The sequence below is a fragment of the Akebia trifoliata genome, chromosome 1, assembly GCF_017979445.1.
Source record: "Akebia trifoliata isolate Shusen 1 chromosome 1, ASM1797944v1, whole genome shotgun sequence".
Classification (NCBI taxonomy): Eukaryota; Viridiplantae; Streptophyta; class Magnoliopsida; order Ranunculales; family Lardizabalaceae; genus Akebia; species Akebia trifoliata.
In genome coordinates this window covers 24,509,250-24,533,343 of record NC_141375.1, presented here as the reverse complement: position 1 = coordinate 24,533,343, position 24,094 = coordinate 24,509,250, and the positions used below count along the sequence as shown (strand labels likewise).

General features: G+C 35.0%; 2 protein-coding genes across 8 annotated transcripts in view; one reads left to right on the top strand and one right to left on the bottom strand.

Annotated features, from left to right (window-relative positions):
* Window positions 1–1,086: 1,086 nt before the first annotated feature.
* LOC147411143 (arginine N-methyltransferase, putative (DUF688)) lies at window positions 1,087–4,733 on the bottom strand. Of its 3 annotated transcripts, XR_015179101.1 has the most exons (5): window positions 4,554–4,733; window positions 2,554–3,598; window positions 1,622–2,485; window positions 1,440–1,533; window positions 1,087–1,362 (listed from the first exon to the last, which is right to left on the bottom strand). XR_015179101.1 is itself a non-coding variant. In XM_086445040.1 (4 exons), the coding sequence occupies exons 2-3, from the start codon at window positions 3,589–3,591 to the stop codon at window positions 1,628–1,630; spliced, it is 1,896 nt and encodes a 631-aa protein (XP_086301166.1). In that variant the 5' UTR covers window positions 3,592–3,606; window positions 4,554–4,733; the 3' UTR covers window positions 1,087–1,533; window positions 1,622–1,627. The 3 variants fall into 3 exon arrangements, 2 of the variants coding, with proteins under 2 accessions (XP_086301166.1, XP_086301153.1); XM_086445040.1 differs by having other exon boundaries at window positions 1,087–1,533; window positions 2,554–3,606; XM_086445027.1 differs by having other exon boundaries at window positions 1,087–1,533.
* An 11,956-nt stretch (window positions 4,734–16,689) lies between these two features.
* LOC147411142 (putative serine/threonine-protein kinase SIS8) overlaps window positions 16,690–24,094 on the top strand; it is a 39,449-nt gene continuing 32,044 nt past the window's right edge. For 4 of the 5 annotated variants that reach the window (XM_086445016.1, XM_086445006.1, XM_086445003.1 and 1 more), the window contains exon 1: window positions 16,690–16,871. The gene's annotated coding sequence lies outside the window, so the exon portion shown is untranslated. Of the gene's footprint in view, window positions 16,872–17,955; window positions 18,277–24,094 lie in introns of all 5 variants that reach the window. The other variant, XM_086444995.1, reaches the window with a different exon arrangement.

Sequence of the window (24,094 nt, the reverse complement as noted above, 5' to 3'; positions counted from 1 at the left end):
AGTGGAAAAAAAAGACCAAAAAGGTGATCAACCAAAAAAATCCATGATTAATCAGATGAGATAAAATATATATATATATATATATATAGGGAAATGTTCAGCAACAAACATTTTGGCAAAACATTTTTCAAAACATGGGTTAGAAGTTTTGGAATGGGCTGATTTTTGGTGAGGATGTGGCAAAACATTTTTCAAAACATGGGTTAGAGATTTTGGAATGGGCTGATTTTTGGTGAGGAGATCATCCTCACCAAAAATCAGCCCATTCCAAAACTTCTAACCCCATCAAAAGTTATTTACAAAAAATGGACGGTCCACGATTTTTCAACTTGTAAACTGGGGCTAGAAGGTATGGAATGGGCTGATTTTTTATGAGGATGATCTCACTGTAGAGATCATCCTCACCAAAAATCAGCCCATTCCAAAACCTCTAACCCATGTTTTGAAAAATGTTTTGCCAAAATGTTTGTTGCTGAACGGGACCCATATATATATCAATTTTTTTTTAATAATCAACGATTATTTATCCTAGTTACCATTAATTTTTTTGAAAAATCAAGGATATTTTAATTTTATCTCCAATTTAAATAAAAAACAAAAAAAATCAGTGATGGCCTATCCCTCCTTCCAAAATTGTCCTGGTTTTCTTTTTTCCCCAAAATTTTATCAGATTTATCCACAGAAAAATGCTGAAGTGACCTCAGGCTGGAACCTCATATCGCACTTCTTGACGTGAAAGTGTATGGGAACCATAGATGCTTTTCATCGAGATATGAGTGAAAAAGCATCTATGGTTCCTATCCACTTTCACGTCAAGAAGTGCGATATGGGGTTCCAGCTTGAGGTCACTCCAGCGCGACTCTTATCCAAATTAACCAAACAGATCCCTGCCAAATCTGAACTTGGATACTATAATGGTGATTATGAGATTAGTACTCTTTCACACTGCAGAAGCTACCCATCTGAACTTCAGGAATAGTACACATTGGTTAATCTAATGACCTGTCTATGCTAACACCACTAAAGTTTCTGCAATGCTTTGAAGGTCAGGAGAAGCAAAGGGACATCTTATTTGATTAAAGCATGAAAGACGAATTATGTATAATATTATCATGGCAGAAGCATACTCTTTTATTACACAAATGGTTGCTGCTGATTCATTTACAATATAATCACAAACGATGTAACAAAAGCACCAAACAAACTAGAATTTCAACAATTTGGTGACTTGTACAAGAATATAAAAAGCTGGACAAATGTGAGAACTCATCAGTCCACAGAGATTTCAGAGAAGAGAATAAACAGTTATTAACTTGTGTGCTTTAATTTCAAAAAGAAATGGGAATGCTGAATTTCATTTACCTGTTATAAGTTATAACAGAAAGATTAAAAAGGAAAACTTGGGCAAAATAAAAAAAAAGCGGGGAGAATTTTATTACCTTTGAACTTATTGAAACCTCCACTTGTAAGACCAGCAAAGCAGGTGAATGAGCCCAAGACTACGTTTGCTTTTCTAAGTTTCATACTAGTTCCCTGGCAAAATAACAAAGCGTATTGATATAAGTTAAATAGTTAACTTACCAGGAAATTAACAATAGAAAATGAATAGTGATGAGCTTACCACATTTTAAAAGTTTTGAGTTTTGACAATGGTTTCCCACTTTGGATTCATAGAGGTTGACTTGGAAACCTGTTTTCTAGGATGCAATTGGGCACCATTCTTCGAGGAAATTGAAGGCAAGGTACGCCAAAGCCATGAGTCAGAAGGTGATTTTGGTAAAGGTGGGGGAAGTGGAGCCAGTGGAGAGCTCACGTTAGAATTTCCTTCCTCATCTACTTTTACAAGTTCTAGTTTGTCAAACTCAAGATCTCCACTAATGGGCATTGTTAAACACGTCAAGGCCCTAGATTCCTGACCAAGACCATCATCTTTTCCGAAGCCGTCCGTGTTATTTATGTGTTCTCCAAGATTTGATCTATCACACGAAGACTGTAAATTGGCACCAAAAACCTCTGAGATTTTGGGTTGCAATATGCCGCTGTCCTTCAAAATAGTATCTTGAAGACAAGATACTGCAACAGGAGTCTCTTCCATCCCCCGATTTTGTACATAATCAACATACAAAGTTTTCTCAACTGTAGGGCTTGGGGAGCCCGACCTTTGTTTACCATTGTGACGAGATAATATTTCATGGAAGTTGTTATCACTGTTCTTATATGGGTCTCGACTGTTGGTCTTGAAACTCTTAGATTCTTTAGGAATCCCAAGGAAACCCATTCCTTCATGAAAGGGTGACTGAGGCGCATCATTCCTGTAAGGTGATATTCCACTACCCCCCGAACGCCTGTAGGGAGATGAATCATCAGGTGTTTGAGAATCACTCCAATATGTTAACTGGTTCGATTCACTTGTCAGCTTACTATCATCCTCAAGCGGTTGAAGGCCACTCATTAGCTTGTGTTTATATACGGGGTCCCAATTGTTCTGTACAAATATAAGTGTAAAAAACCACAAAGATAAGATAAGAACATTGTAAGGAATTCTAGAGTTACCTCATATTCAAATTCACTGTGAGATCCAGAAGACGCAGTTTTGTCTTGTGTGCTAACTTTTCGGACAGATGTCAACGGGGCATGGTTTCTGACTTTCATTCCCGGCACGGGGTTAAGAAGGCAAAGAGAATTCCGTAGACAAAACCGAGGAAATAAACCACAAGCTTTTGCTGATAAATTTCCAGTATCACCATAGTCATCATCTTCATCTTCGCTTTCCTCTTCCCCCGTATCTTGGACATATTGTGGTACATTATTAGGCCTATGTTGATAGTGTGGAGATCTTTGATCCCCATTGACCATCTTCTTCACTTGTCTCGGTTGTTCACGTGTCACCGGTTGCTTCCTTGGAGCATACTGAGGTGTCTCTGAAGCCATAGCCTTGGCTGCAGGCAAGAAACGGCCCATCATGAAATCCCTAGTCTGCTGATCTTTTGAGAAAATTCCAGATGGCCTAACATCCGGACCATCCAATCCGCTCAATCCAGTTAGACTACAATTAAAGAAGAATGATTCTGTTCGAGATAGTGTATCCAGTGCATCTGTAAAGGCATCATCGTTGTCGTCCTCCAAATCTGAATCCGAAACCTCTTTTTCTTTCCTGTCCTCTTTGGAGCTCTCCAATTTAACTACATTATCATCAAATGGAGAAATTCTTTTATGGGTAAGAAGGACATTATCATTCTGAGGCCTGATTACAATTGTGCCTTCAGATTCTTTGTTTGACGGCAATTGTTTAACTTCTACAATCCTCCCGGGTGGAAGCCTCGGAGTGATTGGAGGCCCTTCAAAAGGTTGAAATTGAGACCCATCCTTGTCCTTGGGTCTTCCAGGGATTTGTTCCCATAAAAACGGAACTGCACCCGGGTTTCTCACAGGGCCAGATTTCAACTCTGATTTGTATGGGGGAAGAGAGTTTATCCTTCTTCGAGAATTATCATTCCTCTTACTGTCCTGTCTATCTGAAGAAGTGGTAGTAGATGAGAATCGCCGGACGGATAGAAGCGGCGCATTAAAATCCAATTGTTTGTCCTCCATCAAATTCCTAATTGTCTCGAATCAAAGACAGCAACGTCAGTTTAGCGTTTAATCCAACTGAGAAATAGAACATAAATCATCCAAAACAATCCTCCTCCAAGAAGGAAAATAAATAAAAGGATAATACTACAGAAGCTTTTTACTCCATAAATAGTAATAAAAGCTCCAATTTTTTCTCCAAAAAAAGCAGTGAATAATCAATAAAAAAAAAAAACCAAAAAAGCTGAATTCCTGACTTCCTATTAAAACAAGGGATCAAAAACCCCAAAAGGCCCTGTTTCCTTTTCTCTAAAAACTCTTCAAGTTGGAATCTCAAATCTTCAATCCCTATCGAACCTAGGATCAACAGGAAGAAATAAGAGAGTATAAAAAGCCTAATTTTTCTCAACAAAAAATGCCAAATTTTCTCCCAAAAAACTAATACTCAATTGAAAAAAGAAAAAAATCTCTACAAAAACAAGCTGAATTTCTGGTATCTACTGAAATTGGGATACCCATGAACCAAAAAAATTCCAAATTTCTCCCAAAAGACTAATAAATAACTAAAAAATCTAAAAAAAAACAAGCTGAATTCCAGAGTAATATTTCTCAAAAAAAAAAAAAATTGTCACATTCTCTCACAAAACATCAATAATAATAAAAAAATCTCAAAAACTAGCTGAATTCCAGTCATCTACTGAAATTGGAACCTATAAAAAAAGAAGCTCAATTCATCATTCTCTACTAAAATTGGAACCAACGCAAATAAGAAACCAGATAAATAAATCAAAAACCCAAATTGTCTCCAAATAACAACGAAAAACACCTAAAAACGATATAATTTTTTCCAGATCCACTATTAAATTTGAACTAAAATACATCAGATAATCTTGAAACAAATCCCTAATTTTTCTCCAAAAACACATAGAAATTAATAATAAAAAATAAAAAATCGAGATGAACAAACAAGCAGAAAATGATACCTAGCGTGAATCACCGATCCAGAAAACCTGATCTTTTGTTAGGGGAAAGATGGAAAAAGAGGGCGAATATGAGTACTAGTGTCTCTCGAGATTTGATTTTGTAGAGAGAAAAAGCTTGAGAGAAGGTATAAATCCCTCTGTACGCTTTTGCTTCCTTCCTCCTCACCGCGCTATAAGAGACTTAAGAGTGATTTATCGTGATAAAACCGTACATATTTCTCGAGATACGTATCATTCTTTAAATAATAATCGTACGGTTATGATCCTATGGAGAACGGTCTCCTCTGACGATAGCGTCATTCTCCTTTCTTAACTTGTTTGGGATCACGTGAAGATATTTAATTATTTACGGGACTAAGAAGAAAAATAAATAAAAAAAAGGTCGGTCGTCGTTCACAGTCATGAAAGTGAAACTGTGAAACTTCAGCCAACCGTCCCCATTTTCCCACCAACGGAAAACGAACAAAAATAAATGAAATGTCTAAAATGCCCCTTAGGTTGAAATTAGAGATTTTTTTTTCTCCTTTTTTTTTCAGTAAGAAAAACTTTTGGATAAATACATGAGATACCCTTTAGTGCTTTCAAAATGATCACATGCCCCTTGACCCATTGATCCCGGTCTTCTCTTGGATATTAATGAAAAATAACATAAATTATTAAATTTCATAATCTTTCACTTTTGAGCAAAAACCCTTGATTTTTATTCACAGAACCAGTTATCTATAGATTTAAGATCTTATCTAATTAAACTCACAAGTCTAAAGAACAAAATAAGATAATTTTTTTTTTAATATATTAAAAAAAATTACTTAAAGGACCTTGATTGAGGGATTATTTCTAAATAGTTCCTAAGTTCTGCGTTGTAGCTTTGGTAGAACATTTAGTAAATCTTTTTTTAATTTTTAATGGTCTCTCATTATTGGCAAACTGACCATTTTTTTTTTTTTTTAATTTGTTGTCGAGTTCACCACTTTTTATTTATTGTCGAAATTGACGTTTTTTTATTTAATGTAGAGTTCACAATTTTTACTGTCAAGTTCACCACTTTTTATTTATTATCGAATTCAACGCTTTTTTATTTAAAAAGTGGTGAACTCGACACTGCTAAAACCAACCCATTTTTAATTTTTGAATTTTTTTCAGTTAAAATATATGAAAAGACCCACTAAAAACTTGAGATTACGACTTTTTTAAATGATTTCAAACCAAAAGATCCATTCTTAATTGATTATCAGCAAAAAAATTAAAAAAAAAAAAGTGGAAAAAAATTCTAATTTTTAACATGCATCTTCAAAATATTTGAAAAAAATCCTTTAATATGACTTGTTCTTCCTTCTTAAATCTTTTCCGACGCAATAGAACGGTTAAGACATTACATTGTGAGAAATGTAGGAGATGAGCTCCAAGGATTCTTAAGAAAAGAATTTTTTTTCTAAATGGACTATCAAGAGATCTTCCAAAACTTAGAGACTATTTAAAAAATAGTTCCTCCACCAAGGTACTTTAAGTAATTCTTCCTAAAAGAAATCAAGGATTTCCTACAAGATGTTAGGATAGGGCTGAAAAGTGGAAATAATGGATTGGATAGATTAAAATAGTTCACCAAAGATTGAAGAACTTGAAAATGGTAGATTTTTTTCAAAAAAAAGTCAAGATTTTCTATTATTAGAGGTTGAAAATGAGGGTATTTACGTCAATGAGGCACGTTATCAGTCTAAAAAAAACTGGGATATCTTATATATTCACGAGGGATGTGTCTATATCACCAACAAAAATATATAGTGAAGTGGAGGGGTGTGGAAGGCTTTTTCGTAATACATGTTATGTTATCAGGGTTTTTTATAATTACAAGAAAAAGAAAGGTTTAATCTATATATAATCTTGATTTGGTTAGCAGCCTTTCTTCTCTAAGTAATATCGAGTTGGATTCTTTCCCTACATGCAAAACCTCATAATTTTAATGGTGATGAATTCTTGATTGAAAGTACGGATCCCCTTTAATTAAGTCTTTTGTCAATATTTTTAAAGCATTAAATTGACCCATTCAAGATATAAAATAGAAAAAAAAAATTATCAGATAAGTATAGAAGAATTCTAAACCATTCTTTCTTCCTCTTTATCCTTAATACAGAATCTTTGAAAATGACTTTTTTTCATAAGAAAGAAATAACTTATTATGAATCATTGACATTAAACTTGGTTTCCATAATATTAAATATTATTTTAACACCATCATTAAAAAAATGTTTGAATTAATAAAAAACATACTATTTTTGTTCGGGTCATGTTAATTTCTTTTACCATCGATCGTCATGTAGTTGAATTATGTATAATCAATGACCAAAGTCAACATCAATGAGCGTAAATTGAGCCTCTTACATGTGAGAAGAAGTCGAATGTAGGAATTCTTCTAAAATTAGGAATATGTGTGGCTTTAAATCAAGCCATTAACATGATTAATCATTTGGGTTAGCATCACCAATGGTCCCTTATGGTTGACTACAATTTAATGCATAACTTAACAAGTGACTTAACTTTAGAGAGCGTCCAATGGTGAATAAGGTTTTATATCTCTAACCCGATATAACTACAGATGTTAAATATGATTAGCAAAAACCATATACAATGCAACAATGATCTAAAGTACCATATATAAATAGGGAACTATAACTAAGTTTTAAAAAAAAAAAAAAAGAAATTTAGCAATTTTTTTTGAGTCTTGATAATATGACTCGTCAAGTGGTATACTCAATTGACACCCTGATGTGGACAAGTTTAGGAATCGTAGATCTGTACGCCTTGGGATAAACCTTTTTATGGGAAAGTGCAATCATGTATCCCAAGACGTATAGATCTACGATTTCTAAACTTGTCCACGTTAGAGAGTCGATTGAGTATGCCACCTGACGAGTCCTATAATCACGACTCTTTTTTTTTTTTTAATAATAATTTTTTGAGTCTCCTGCCTCTAACATACTTCCCCTCTACTCTCTCGACGTGATATGTGATAGAACCATAGGTTTTCTTCCTTGAGCATCCCGAGGAAAGAAAATTTACAATTCTGTCACATGCCATGTCGAGAGAGTATGTCAGAGGGGTGAGTCAAAAAATCACGACTCTTTTTTTTTCATGTTGTGGCAGGGGTGGCAGGAGGTGTTTAATTATCCATGATCAAAGGAGTCATTCAAATTCAAAAAAGTATAAGGGGGGCTAACTAATTCAACAAAGTTTTCAGATGTATAAAGCTAAAATGCACTACTTTTACAGATCATCATAATTGAACAATTAAAGCTAATGATGCAAATCATCCCTTCAACGCCATTCTTGGGGCTATGGTCCACCAAAAGAGGGAGACAATCCATGCACACAAAAATTTCAAGATCTTGAATTCATAAAAGAAAATTATATCATTTAATAAAGAGTTGATGGCCATCACATGGTATTATTTCATTCCCACTTGATGCTAGAGTAGGAATTAAATAAAGGAGAGTTATACTTTATAGAGTAAAAAATCTTGAATTATTTACATAAGAATATGAATCAGCCCAGAATTCTTGCAAGTTACAACAAAACAAAAAGAAGAGGGGGACCCCAATAAAACTTGACTATTGAGTTGAGCCAGCTTCATAACTTGGGAGTCGACTCAGATGGGTTTCTACGTTGTCTTGGTCGGCCCAAAATTCAACGGAGTCGAGTCAACTCTATTGTCAATATTGAATTATTGACATAAGAATCAGCCAAAAGATCCTTTCAACAAAAAGGGAGAAAACCCATAGTAACTCATTATTGAAATAAAACAAAATTTTCGAACTCGAAAACTTGACTCAAGTGGAGAGTTCATTAACTTCAGTCAATTTAACTACTCGCAAGTTGACTTGGTCAAGTCATATATATATATTAAAATTAAGGGAAATCTTAGAGGGACTTTGTTTTTTCACTGCATTTCAGACTGTGCGTATTGATGTGATGGTCATAAATATGTTTTCTTGAGATACGAGGGAAAAGCATCTATGGTTATGTGCCCACCTCCTCGTCAACACAGTGAAAAAGGAAGTCTTCCCCAGCAACATTCTAAAATTAAAATCCTTTGAGGATAAGATTTTTATTGAATTTTTGTTTTATGCAAAATAAAATAAAGTAAAATAATTATGTTTATGAGCCAAGCCTCTAACTCGACTCAATATGTTTCCCAGTGAACCCATATGAATTTCTGTGTTGACTCAATGAGTTGGATAACGAGTTGTAAGGATGATAACCTTTGTTTCATAGTCCATCTTAATGTGGGTCCATAGCTGACATAGCGTACTTCCGCTGGAATGAAACTTATTTTACTAACTATAAAATTAAGTCTAATAGTCCAAGAAATTTGAAAATATTTGCTGTCATTCTGATAGGGAAAGTCCCGTCCCCTTCCTAACGTCAAGGTTGTTATGGGCCCCTTACCCAAAAAAAAATAAAAATATCAGCATTGGACCAGGCTTTGGCCTAGCCCGGGCCCATCAGGTGACCCAGCTGGCCTGATTTTCATATTAGAAAATTTTAAAATACTAATGAGTATGACCATGTTATAAGTAAATAAACATGTTTGAAACCCACCCGGCTAGTAAATAAGTTCTACCACCCAAAGGATGGGCTTGGACATTAAGGCCCTGTGTGGATACACCTCTCTACGCAAGAGCAAAAGTTCAATCTCTCCTCACAGGAGTAAAAAACATCTTCGCAGAAGAGCAGATTCTTGGAGTTTCTCAACAAAGAACAACAAATCTCTCCTCGTAAGAGCAAAAATCCCTCCACACAAGAGTAAAAATCTATCTAAACGTTTGCTAACTCCCCGCAGAAGCAGAAGTGGTCAAAAAGCTCTATCCAAACGCATAGTAAGTGTTTACTATTTTGCCTAGCCAAACCATTAGACAGGTTGGGATTGGATTAGGAATTTGAGACCATCAATGGTCGGTCCAAATAACATTGGACCATTTATGGCCTAGACCGGCCCATTCATAGCCCTACCCAAGAGTTTGCAATTGATGTTGCATGAAATCTCAAGTATCACCTCAGAGTGGTTGGCCCAATGGGTCTCCGTCTGGTCCTGTGTTCAAAATTGGGTGGCTTCACGATTTACTACGTTGCACTTTGGAAAATTTTCGTGGGGTTTAGGCATGCAACCATAGGGATTAGTCCCGTCTCAAAAAAGATGTTGGGTATCATACGTAATCAAATATATAGAAAATGTATATTAAAATTAAACGCATACGGAGAAGGTGGGACCAACCAATCAGTAATCATGCAATGGTTCTTAGAAGAGTCAACAACCATCCGATCTTTATACATTTTTTCTTACCATGTTTATCATAGTCACATCTATTCTTACATTCCAAAAGTGACAGAATACATTTTAACAGTTGTGATCGTCAAAGATTGGTGTATGATGTTTCCTTTAATGGGCCCCTCTTAATTGTGGGCCCAACCATGTAGGTGCAAATAATGGCTCAGCTCCATTGAAATATCAACATCACCAACGGCAGTTGAATCCATTTCCGAGTCTGGTCAGTCTCAATTTCAAAAGTGAAGATAACTTGTGTGAGAGGAAAAGCTAAAGCAACGAAGAGATATTATGATAAAGGGTAAATTACCATTTCGTGAGTTGAATTTGGCAAAATTACAATTCTGGCTAACTGTTCATTTTAATTGTCAAAACGTGAATGTGCGAAATCACAGATTTTTCAAGTGACAAGATTGCAAATTTAAAATGACAAACTCGCAAAATTGTCACCTTAAAACCTTTGATATTGTTATCGTTCACATTTTGGTAATTAAAATGAACAGTGAGCTAGAATCGTAAATTCGTCAAAAGTTGGTTACGTTTTTGTAAATATCTCTATAATAACTTATTTGGATGTATCATGTTTGTGCTTATACTTATTAATCTAAACTATTGAATTTTTTTTATTTTTTTATTTTTATTTTTTTTTCTGGTGAAACCGAAGCATCCAGATTCCAGACCTCTTAGAGCACCCATCTTATCCTCGAGCATATGCAATCCCCTCTCCTGACACACATCGGGAAATTTTGGAGATAAATTCTTGAGAATGATCACTAAGGGGATGGTTTGATCTCAAGACCTCCGTTTTCTTGGGATGTGATCTTAGCTATCTCATCAATCTTTTTGGGGTTTAAAGAAGAAAAATCTGATCCTGGATGAAAATTTCTTGAAAAATATTAAGGTTGGGAACTAGAGGATTCTTAGATAATAAGATTCCATTGAATCTTGGAAGTGGGGAGCATTTAATGTGTTCAAATGGTGACTGACACTTGTTGAGGCTCATATAGATTAATAAAATTCTCCCACAATTATCAAGGCCTTGAGGGGCCTATTAGAAGTGACCAAAAACCATCAAACATGATGATCTGATCATACAGCAAAACAAAGGAATAAATATCTGAGACATCTCGAAATGAGAATAGTTAGTGATCTCATCCTCCAGTTTATTAGATCAAAAGTTGACCTCGGCAGCCAATTTGATACATGGATGCTCACTCCAACATCCAGATTGCCCATTTGCTTGGTTCATTAGATCAAAAGTTGACCTCGGCAGCCAATTTGATACATGGATGCTCACTCCAACATCCAGATTGCCCATTTGCTTGGTTCTTTAAGAGAGTTACAAGTGCCACACCAATTATTATTAACACCACACCAACTGTGTGCAAGGTGGTTTACCTAGGAATATTGGTGTGGCATTAGTAAAAGTTGGTGTAACAACAGCAGCTCTCTTCTTTAAAATGAGTATAACACAAGCGAGAATATTGAAATAAGAGTCATGACGTTGAGTTTAGTCCCACATCGGATACAAATTGCCTTGTCTCTCTTCTTATAAACTCTTGGACCCCCAAATTTATCACATAATAACCTGACTAGGTATCCTGTATTTGTACCTCTTGAGATATATGATTGTACTTTCCCATTTAAAAAAAAGTGTATCCCAATGCATACCGATCTATGGCTCCCGAACTTGTCCACATCATGGAGTCATTTGAGTATGCCACCTGACAAGTCATATTATTAGGACTCCAGAAATGATGGTTCTTCTCAAAAAAAAAATAATAATGATAACTGAAATAATGGCCTGAAGCTTGTACTAGAGTCATTTTTCACAAAGAGTGTTCTATCATTTTCAGATAGAAGAGAAAGAACAAACACTTATTCATATAGACTAATTACCTCATAATTGGATTTAAGGGTTATTAGCTCCCAACCCATCATAGTCTGATCAATGATTACGGATGCTATAATTGATCTAGAGGGATAGGCACACCAACAATCCCTTCAAAATCAATAAGAATTCCCACCCCTCATTGCCTCAAAGTTAACAAATGCTTCTTCATCAATCCACCCTGATCATGAGAGGGAAAGCCATGTATATGTTGAGGGTAAAAAAAAATCATCAAAGTAGGTAGTCTTTTTTCTTTTTCTTTTTCTTTTTCTTTTGTTTTTTATTATTACGGGGTTTTAGACCCGTAGGCCCGGCTAACAAGGACGAGGCAATTGGCCTCTTAGAGCATCATATCTTACTCAAATCCCCCAGGTACATGCAATACCCCACAAACCACATATACCATCAAAGTAGGCAGTCAAGGACTCAATAAGTATATATTTCAACAATGAAGTTAGTGGACTTTTGCCATTTCTCGTTAAGACCATAAAGGTGCATTTGATTGTGCCATTCCTTTGAGCGACCCGAACAGGTTAACGATCCCAAATGCATAATATTTAGAGTACTATTTAATTTTTTCATACGAGGAAAGTAATTCTAATTTAGCTTGTATGTATGAAATATCACCATCATCTAAGCTTTATTCCAAAGATTTAGGATTTAGGGTCAAAAGAACAAATCATGTTCCTCGACTCATTTATGTCTAGAAGAACATCTCCTATAATTGAAGCGGACGTCTAGCATCAAGTTGACTTGTTTTTTAATATATATATACATCTAAGTGTTTTTTATAAAACTTAGAGGGTTGTTGTATTGGATTTTTGATGTGGTAATCCGTTTGAGGAAAACAAGCCTTAGTAAAGCTCAAAATCTTTAGACCTTAGTGATGAAATTCATTCAATCTCACCATTCTAAATCCTACAATGGAAATTAAACTCACCAAAACACCAAACTTGTCTTTGCCACATTTACCATTGAATTAGATTCGGATAATTTCCCTCTTTTTATTATTTTAAAATTTTGATCATGCAAAAGCAACCACGTATATATGTATACCTAACATTACCACCTAATTCAAAAGAGAGCATCATGTCACACAAGCAAACAAAGCTTCTCTAGGAAAATGTTATTTTGGAGACCCTACGAGCAACTTCAACCCGAAGGATTTAAATTTTGTCTTCTTCTTCATTTTGAAGATTCTGAATCATTTTTTAACTCTAACGAGTCTCATCTTTAAATCACTATTCATTTTCTAAAACATTATTTACTCACTCACAAAAATAAAAGGAAAATATATTATAGAAGGACAAAAATGATATTTAAAACATGTTCAATTCAAAAAAGAGAATATAATAGGTATTTAGTAAAGATAAATAGTGATAGAGATTTGACTTCAAAAATTCTCTTTCGATTCTATGGAGATAGAATTTTCATTTTGAAGATGGAGTTTGGTGCAAAGGCTCCATTTCTAAATATTGAAATTTGAAGACGGGTTGAAGTTGTTATAACAAACCCCATTACTCATAAACATAAAAAAAACATGATCAGATACCAAAAGAGTGTAGATCTCAAAATTCCTACGAACTAATAGGACAGTAGTGACTTCTTAAGGTCTTCGAAAGATGAGTCTACAAATTTACACAGGCCTCCAAATTTACAATCTCTAAAGGAGAAAACTCAATTTCGAACAAGAATAATGTTGAAATGACCTCAAGATTGTATCTCACATCGCATATCCTGACATGAAAGTGTATGGAAACCATAGATGATTTTCATCAAGAGACGAGTGAAAATGCGTCTATGATTCCTATCCACTTTCATGTCAAGATGTGCGGTATGAGGTATAATCTTGAGGCCAATCTAGCACGACTCTTTTATAACCACTAGATAAATCAAATAGTTAAAAATCACCAATCAAGCTTTTTTTTTTCACTAAGAGGTGGGCCCAAGATGTACATAATATAAATGTTTTTATGTCAAGTGGGACATCAAATTCTCAGATCTCACTCAGTCACGAATTGGTGGTATTTTTTTTATTTTAAGAGTAATGCTGGGGTGACACTAGGATTCACTGCGATTCTCACATTTCTGATATGGAGGTGACCACATAACCGTAGATGCCGTTTACTCGTATCTCGAAGAAATAATCTATGGTTATCACTTCAACGCAGTGAAAAAGAAAGTCCCCTTAGGATCTTCCTTTTTTATTGTTTTAGTAAGAAAAAAAGTTGTGGATGTTGGTGAGCCACCACAGTTGCCAGCTGGCTGTCGCGGAGAAGACCAAACCCCATCTTCCATCACCAACTTACCACGTGACAGTCATGAGAGTACTCTGCACACGAAAGGCATCGTTTTCCATCTATCAGTTATCGAAAACAAACAGACAAACAAACAAACACTCCCATCTATCCTGAAAATTGTGTTGTGTTGCCATCACCCTGAGACACCTGTTTTCCGTAGTTCCAGACCGTTTAATAATCCTAGAGATTTTGTGCACTAAAATCCAAGGGTCCGTAAGTTAGGAGAATTTCCTCCTTGTTATTATCTAAATAATTTACAAATGAGGAAATTTTAGTTGTTGTTCACAAACACCTATCCTGGTGTTGATGACATCAGATGTTACCATGTGGCACTTTTCCTTTTTATAATTTTTTCTTCGAGATCGACCAATAAAACTTTGTTCAATCTCTTTTCAGATATTCATTCCAACTTTGTGTGATTGATGATTTCCATCCATTTGATCTATGCATTTTTATTTGGATCAAGATTAGTGGGATTTGTTTGATTATGCATAGAAAATACAAAGAAAAATGATTTTTCTTGGAAAATGAGATTTTAGGGTGTTTGTTACGCATTTACTTGGAATTAAAATTTCAAACTTGGGGGCTTTTTCACCCCAAGGCATCAAGTTGAGTTAAGTTGACAACTTCTGAGTCAACTTGAATGAATCAAATAAGAATATATTTAAATTTATAGATATTATAAAAATTAGAAAATAAAATATAAATAAAATACTTAAGGCCCTGCTTGGTAGCCCAGGAAAGACAAGAAAATGTAAAATCTTGCATTTTCGTTCTTTCGCAACTGTTAGCGATTGCAATACTTAATAGACTCGTTTTTCTATCATCGTAAAATTTTGCAGTTGCTTGATTGTGCATTAAATGCAAAAAATTGTAAAAGAAACATAAGATGTATTTTTAACCTAATCGTTAATATCTAACCTAAAGAACTCAAAAAAAAAAAAAAAAAAAAAAAATCATATATGAACTTTTCTTTTAAATATTGTCATATTTTTTCAATTTTTTTTAAAATGCTATTTTTGACAATATATAACCTATTTATAATAATTTTCTTAAAATTTCGGATAAAACCTAAAATTTTAACATTGAAGGAAGGGGAAATTTCGATATATGAAGGTCAATAGTTAAGTAAGGGAAAATAAGAAATGACATGGTTTTAACTTACCTAAGGACTTATAACTTGAATTGTGAAAGCACTTATGATATATACATCGAGGGTCACATTATATTTGTCAACAAATCTATTGGTTTCTCTACTCACTTGACTCATAATCCTCGAACAATCAAGGGTAATGGAGTCCCTTTAGTACACACCCAAGAGTCGAGAATAATTGTAAGTTGATGTGAAACTTTAGTATGTAGAATCTAATATCAATCAATGGGTTTCCAATAGAAAATTATGTACATGTATGTAGAATCTAATACATATAAAAAAAAATTGTATGTTAAAGTAGTGTTGCAACCATTGCCATAGGTTTCTTAGATGGAGAATGCATTACTTTAGAATGGGAGATTGTTGGAGAAGAGAGAGAGAAAGAGAGAGAGATTGCGCAGTGAGGGAGAGGTATTGAATAAAAAGGAACTATGAGATTTTTTTAGTATTTTTTTTTATATATTTTTTATATGTTTTTATTTTTTGTGATAACTGGATATCCCTATAAATAGTGGATTAGGTCCTCTTTTGGGTTTTTCCTGGTCCATAGACTATGGTTTTGTCCAAGGACTATTCTCGAGGCACATGCAATGGCTGCACATCACACGCATCAAGTAAGTGAGGGTGTACTCTTGCAGGGGTCCCTGGGAAATTAATGCTTATATTGGGTATCGAACTCATGACCTATGGAGATATGTTATTTTAAGGTTTGAAGATGGAGATGTAAACATGGGAGACTCGATTGACCAATGTCCACCTGTGCCATTGTCGCAGAGAGAGAGAATACTAACTGGTTTAGAGAAAATGAACAAGAGGGATGAGATATAGCTTGAGTGTGATCGAGAGATTGGAGCCGTGGTATTTGTGTTCAATGGTGAGAACAATAAAGTTTTTCAATTGTTTCTTTGAGGTAAAATTTTATCGTAAAATCCACTTGTTTTACCATCTTTTACCGATAATTTCGATGGGACCCACTAAAAAATCGAGCCAAGCATGTGGGATTTGTAAAGTTGCGCATAACTTTATGTTTTTGCAATTTTGCAGGCTTCTTCGGCACTACCAAGTAGGAGCTTTTCCCCTTCATTCTTTGAGTTGACTTGATCAAGTAAACAATTGACTTGACGAGTTGGTTCCATTGAAAATTGGAACTGAGTCACCTCAAAATCCAATAGACTGAGTCAATTCAGTCCAGTTTCAAATAGATATGACAAGTTTTACTATTATCCTAAAAATCAACTCTGTGGAATTCATTTTTGGAATCTAAATTCCCCTGAAATTTTCCTGAAATAAAGAGACAATGAAAAGTTTATAAGTCGCGTAACTAAAATAATAGTTTCCACGTGTTAATAACTTGAGTGATAGGTACTTGTGATCAACATCATAATTTACCTCAGAAAAATATAATTAATACACATTAAAGAACTCATCTCACCTTATAAATACCGTCTCTCACATTCCTTCGGTTTCCTTCGGAGCTAGCCGGGCGTGGCTCTACCCTCTCTATCTCTTTATTTATCGGTAACACTTTCTTTCTTTATATCGTATCGGTTCTTCGATTTGAGCTTCGATTCAGACACGCAAGAAGGTGTTTTGTGGGATTAAGATTTCCTTTTGTTATTTGCGGAGATCGAAACTCAAATGCTCGGATCTGTAGGTGAGCTCTCTCCCTGCATACTGCATTAGTTGTGATTGATCTGTGTGGATTCTTTTAAGGATTTGTAGTTTAGAATTTTAAATTGGAATCTAGTTACTAATGTTTGATCTGAGCATTCGAGCATGGATGAAGATTTTCGTATTTGAATAATTGAATGATTCAGAAATCATTTTAAGCCGAGGATTCGTTTGAAGCACTCTTATTATGTAGGGTTTTAAGAGATTGATGCCATTGAAAATTATAGAATTTGATTCCATTTTGCCTTTTTTGTTTTTAATGTCTCAGATCTTAGAAAACTTGAAACCTGAGATTCAAAAGTTGGAAATTTTATCCATTTTAATTGAGTAAATGTTGTTGTTATTATTATTTTTTGGTATTTTAATTGACTTGCTACAAGCATCGTTCAGCTTACAATTCGTTTGAAGTATTCTTATCATGTAGGGATTTACAGGATTAACACCATCTAAAAATATTAGAATTTGATTCTGTTTTGGCTTTTTTTGTCTTAGATCTTAGAAAACTTGAAACCTGAGATTCAAAAGTCGGAAATTTTATCCATTTTAATTGAGAATTTGAGTAAGTGTTGTTATTTATTTTTGTTTTTTAAGTGACTTGCTACGAGCATCTATCATGAACCTAAGGTTAATAATTGTTATCGAGGAAAATGCTTGTAAACAAAAAAAAAAAACGAGAGCTGCTATTGGCACCCCAACTTTTACTTATTACACCTCAATTAAAAACAAAGAAAATAAATGAATGGTTGAGAATAAGTAAAAGTTGGGGTGCCAATAGAAGCTCTCTCATTTTTTTTTTTCCTTATAGATTTCTTTATTTTTTGGGTTTAGGATTTTGTATGAGCCTAATCATAATTGTAAACAACTACTAAAATTGTTTGAACTAGTGTTATAAAGTTTTGTAATGTTGAGATTATAATTTGAACCTAACATTTTTAATGTTTGAAGAGTGTGTTTTAATCTTTAATTGGGTTGTGATAAATAATTTAAGAAATTGGGGTGCCAATAGCAACTCTCTAAAAAAATGGAAAGCCTTTTTTTTTTTTAATAAATAAAAATGGTTTTACTAGGGAGGGAAAAGATAAAGGAGGGGTTGCTAGCCAAGGAGAAACCGGCAAGCTTGAGCAAGGATACATACAAAACCCAACTTTCTATGAGAACAAAGCTACAACAATGTGGGTTGGTCTCCCATGGTCTTTTCTAGTTCATGTTTACCAAGAGAAGAAGGTGAAACCTTATGTAAACCACTCATCACTCTTTTCCCTATCCTACATGGGACTAATAGATTCACAAAAGGAAATATGAGAAAAATATAAAGTGCAACCATAGCAAGTGGATGTCTTTGTTCATTGGATTTTCGTCCACCCAAAGGTTTTAATGATCAATCAAGGGTATGATTCTCAAGTCCACACTTCATATATGTGGGAACTGTTGAAAAATTCAACATGTGGTGCAATGACCAATCTACACATGGGGTCCTATAAGCCACACTCACCATTTAAAATCCTCAATTTATTTTCATAAAATCATTTAAACTATCAGACTAACTACATGGTTTTCTAAGTGTTTGATGCAATTATATCTTGTTTTTGCTAGATTGTAGGGTCATAATGGACAAGCGGTCTTGGACCACATACTTTGGGACAACGTGGCTATTTGAGTCAGATTGTTTTTTTGTGTGTGTGTGTGTGTGTGGATAGTTATAGGGTTAGTAGTTAGCAAATGAAGTTGGTTTCAAGGGGGTTTGAACTTAGGACGTGGGAACAACACTCCACACTTCTTACACTTAGCTACGATGGCACTTCATTTGAGTCGAATTGTTATGGGGTTTGGAGAGGGTGGTAGCCACTGTTCATATCTAAGGAGGGTTCTGAAATTTCAACAATTTTTTAACTGGTTCTTATTGTTAGCCTTAAAGTCTTCCATTTCTTAAGAGAGGAAAACATGTTATTGAGGAAGCCACTTTTGTTTTGAGTTGCAAGGGAGCAAATTGGTACAATATTTATAAAATAAACTTATTGAGAGTTGATTTAGGACAACATGTGCCCCACACAAGCAGAACGATAAAAGAACTATTGGCATCAATGATCATATTATGTGGGGTTGCATAATGCACATGCTTGGCTTTAAAACCATGAATTAGAAACATAATGAAAGGTGCGAAGTCATAAAGGGTCATGTGAGGAATACTAATTTTGTTAGTTGTAGTCATGATATTTTTGTTTTCACATTGGGTCTCAAACAAAGTCTTTATTGTACTAATTCTTCCAATCTTCCTAGTTGGTAGATCCATTGGAAGTGTTCATCTTTTAATAGAATTAAGTCCCCATGTATTGGGTGTAGTTTTTAGGTTGCATGCCATTTGTTGCTAATTTTCGTATGTATTAGTACACACATTTTTGGTGGAAAAGTGCACTTATTTATTTAGCTATGATTATAAAAGCAAAAGGGTTCATTTATGTTTAGCATTCATCCATTTTATGAAATATTTGTACATTGTGAGCTTTTAAGCTCTTTGTTGAATTGAGGAATGTGGTGGATGGTTAATGATATCTCCCAGGCAATTCTTTAATTTGCTTCATTTTATTGCATTGGTATTCATTTGAAACCCTTTGACTCTTTGTTGTTCATCCACCGAATTTAAAATAGTTTGTTTGTATTACACATATCAAAGAAACAAGGGATGAAAGATATTTTAGAGTATATGTCCATCATCTTGTGGTCGGATGCATGTATAAGATTACAACAAAGATGTTGGTAATTGAAGGTTTTTTTAGAAGAATAATTATTATTCTTATTGAATTTCAAGAGAAACGATTACAAGATAAATAGTAGAGGAAGGCTACAAAATCAGGAAGGCCACAAAAACAACAAAACAAATCAAATCAGCAAATCTCTAGGTTAGAAAACATAAATTAATAAAATTTGAAATAATAATTTCAGATTTTATTTGTAAAAATAGAACTTCCTAATTTATTCCCTAGAAATGTGACACCCACTTCAAGTTGGAGCGTAGATATCTATCATGCTCTACTTGCTTACAAAGAGCTCAAAACTAGGTCTAAAAAGTCCTTTGGTGAAGATATCGGCTATTTGTTGAGTAATCGGAACAAAAGGCATGCAAACAGTTCCGCTATCAATCTTCTCTTTTATGAAGTGTTTGTCAATCTCTACATGTTTCGTGTGATCATGTTGTACTGGATTTTGAGCAATTCTTATGGCAGTTTTGTTGTCACAATATAACTTCATTAGCATGTTCACCGACATCCGCAGTTCTTTAAGAATTCTCTTCAGCCATAGCATCTCACAAACTCCGTTAGCCATAGCTCTATATTCTGTCTCGACATTGCTCCTTGGAACCACATTCCGTTTCTTGCTTCGCTATGTGACCGTATTTCCCCAGACATAAGTGTAGTATCCTGACGTGGATCTCTTGTCAATCTGCATTAGTGTATGCCTCTATGTTCTGTTGTGTGGTCTTCTGGAAGAGTAAACCCTTGCCTGGTGTACTTTTCAAGTATTTGATAATTCGATAAACTGCTTCAAGATGTTTCTCGTAGGGTGAGTGCATAAACTGACTTATGAAACTCACAACAAAAGCAATATCGGGCCGTGTATGTGATAAGTAAATTAACTTTCCCACCAACTTTTGATACCGAGTTGTATTCACTGGATCACCTTCCTTGTCATCTCTAAGTTTCTAATTTGGATCGATTGGAGTGTTTGCTAGCCTACAACCACTCATCCTAATCTCCTTAAAGAGGTCCAGGACATACTTCCGTTGGGAGACAACAATCCCTTTCTTTGACCGAGCAACTTCCATTCCAAGGAAATACCTCAGAAACCCTAAGTCCTTGATCTTAAATGTTGATGAGAGGGTAGTCTTCAATCAGTTCATCTCCATTATGTCATCTCCAGTGAGAATTATATCGTCTACATACACAATCAGTATCGCTATCTTCCCATATTGTGAATGTCTTATAAACATTGTATGATCACTTTGTCCTTAAGTATACCCCTAATTTTTAACAAACTGAGTGAATTTCTCAAACCAGGCTCTTGGTGACTATTTTAACCCATATATAGACTTTTTTAGTTTACACACCTTTGTGCCAAACTTTTCACCAAATCCTGGAAATGCATACATGTACACTTCTTCTTTCAGGTCTCCATTAAGGGATGCATTTTTTTACGTCCATTTGTTACAGATGCTAGTCATGATTAGCTGTAAGTGACAAAAGAACTCTTATAGAGTTTAGCTTTGCGACGGGGGCAAATGTCTTAAAGTAATTAATGCCATAGTTCTGAGTGAATCCCTTGGCAACCAATCAAACTTTATACCATTTTAGAGAGCCATCAGATTTATACTTGACTGTAAACATCCATTTGCACCCTACAGTTGTCTTTCCTCTTGGTAGGTCTCTCACGTGCCATTTTTTTCTAGAGCTTTCATTTCCTCGAAGACAGTCTTCTTCCACTCAGGAATTTAGAGCATCTTACACAGTATTAGGAATCTCCATACAAGACAATTGTGAGGTAAAAGCACGAAAAACAGGTGAGATTTTCATTTGACACATAATTGGACAGTGGATGCTGGGTGCAAAACCTCACTCACACCCTTCCGGATAGCAATAGGAAGTTTAGAATCATCGACCTCAGGATTGGAACCGGACTCGGGTTCAAAACTAGAGGACTTAGAACTCGAAGATGAAATGGGCTGAACATGAGGTAAAGGTTGGTGAGGACATTACCTGGAGGGTTTACGGATTTTGGGCAGTGCAAAGGATTGGAAGATCTTTTCTTTTGAGTTGTTTACTATTGCAAGTGGACAATGTCAACTGGTACCAACTCTATGATTTTTTTTTCTTGTTTCTCCTTTGTTAGTCATTATAGGATCGTGAACATCATGAGATGGCACTGTAAGAAGACCTGCCTTTTCAGTATCTAAAAAACTCGCCTCACTTTCTCCTAGTATGATAAAGCTGGGTTTTCAGGTTTAATAATCAAAGTTGGAAAAGGATTAGTTTGCGAGTCTTCAATTTGGAAAAAATTATATAAAACAACCGAGTCTTTGTTTTGGTTCCCCCCTTGAAGATGAGGCGTGAAATAGGGATGTAATTAAAAAAATGTATCATTCATGGTAACAAAATTTTTTTTGGAAATGCGTTCAAAACATATATACCCCTTTTGAGTGGAAGCATAACCAACAAACACACATTTTGTGGCTTAGGGTTCAAGTTTTCCTCGATTATGATTATGAATATGAACAAAAGCGGTACAACACAATATTTTTAGTGGTAAAGAAGAGGAAAGCCTATTTGGATAAAACTTTTGAAAAACATCAAAAGGTGTTTCAAAGCTTAAAACCTTACTAGGCGTTCTATTTATGAGATATGTAGCTGTAAGAACGACTTCACCCCAAAGATATTTAGGTACCTGATTGGTAAAAAGCAATGCTCGAGCGACTTCCAATAAGTGTTTGTTTTTTTTTTTAGCCAAACCATTTTGGTGTGAAGTGTCGACACAAGAGTTTTGATGAACAATTCCTTTTTCAAAAAAAAAAAAATTGGCTCAAAATGTTTTTGAAATATTCTCGACCATTATCAGTCAATCTGCAATATTTGAACATTTTTTTTGCAATTTTGTTTGTACCATGGTGTAAATTTTTTTGAAAATTGTTCCCACTTCAGATTTTTTCCTTCATCAAATAAATCCAACTTAATCTCGTGTGATCATCAATAAAGGTCACAAATCATTTTTTGTCAGAATATATAGATGTTCTACATGGGTCTCAGACATCAATATGAATCACAGTAAATGGTGTAGTTGGTTTGTAGGGTAGGGTAGAAAATGATGCACGTTGATGTTTAGCAAGCTGACAAACTTCACATTGAAGAGAAGATGGACTTTTATTCTGAAATAAATTGGGAAACGAGTATTTTAAATACTGAAAACTAGGATTGCCTAACCTATAATGCCATAACATAATATCATTATCTTTGGAAACAGAAACAAAATTTAAGCAAGTACTTGGATATCGTCCACTTGAGTTAGGTCCATAGTCAAAATAATAGAGTCCATCTTTTTCTTTAGCACCGCCAATCATCCTCCCCGTGGTCAATTCCTGAAACTCACAATAAGAAGAGTAGAAATTAGCTTGACATTGATGATCAGAGGTAATTTTACTAATGGACAACAAATTGCAAGACAAATTGGGAACGTGGAGCACATCATGGAGGGTTAACAACAAAGTGAGTTTGATAGTTCCTATCCCAACAATTATCGAGAGTGAACCATCAGCAATTTTGACCTTTTTATTGCATGCACAAGGACTATAAGATGAGAACAATTTGGAGCAACTAGTCATATGATCAGTTGCACCAGAATCAATTATCCAAGAAAGAATAGAGTTAGGAATAACACCTAAAAACGCAGTAGCAAGAGAGTTACCCTTCTGTACCAAAGAACAAGATAGAGTTAAGGATAATTTTGGAGATTGAAACAATTTGTACAGGTACTCTAATTTCTCCTTTGTAAAAGGGACTGCATCTGAGTTGGTAGAAGGCTTTTGAGTATCTTCAGCAGTGGTTTGGTAGGCGCGACCGTCACGTTGGATTTTGGCTTCCAATTTGTTGGTTCCAACACGTCTCCTTCGTATGTCATAGTTTTTTGCAATGCTCGCACCACGATTTCTTACGCTCATCATTGTCAAAATCAACACCTCTTGACACAAGAGCAAAGCTGTTAGGTTCTAGGTTGAAATCAGGTTCGGTGTTGCGCAACATGATTTTTCTCCTTGACTTCTCACTTCTAACTTCAAAAAAAACTTCATGAATAGAGGGCAATGGCTTCCTATTGAGAATGCGGCCTCAGACCTTGTCCAAACTTTGATTAAGGTCGGCTAAAAGCGTGTAAACCTTGTCATTTTCCATTCTCTTCTTGTGGCAAGTGTAGTCGTTTGAATTCTCCCAAACATCATCATAACATTGATCAAGTTCTTGCCATAACGTTACCAATTCGTTGTAATAAGTAGTAACATCACAATCATTCTGCTTGAATCTCCAGAGTCGAGCTTTCAACTCAAATTTGAGAAGAATTCTCTAGGTCCGAATAAAGATCTCGAACGGCCTCTCAGACATCTTGAGCAATGGGAAGAAATAGGTGAGGTTTTCTAATGGCAGGCTCCATAGAATTGATAAGCCAAGCAAT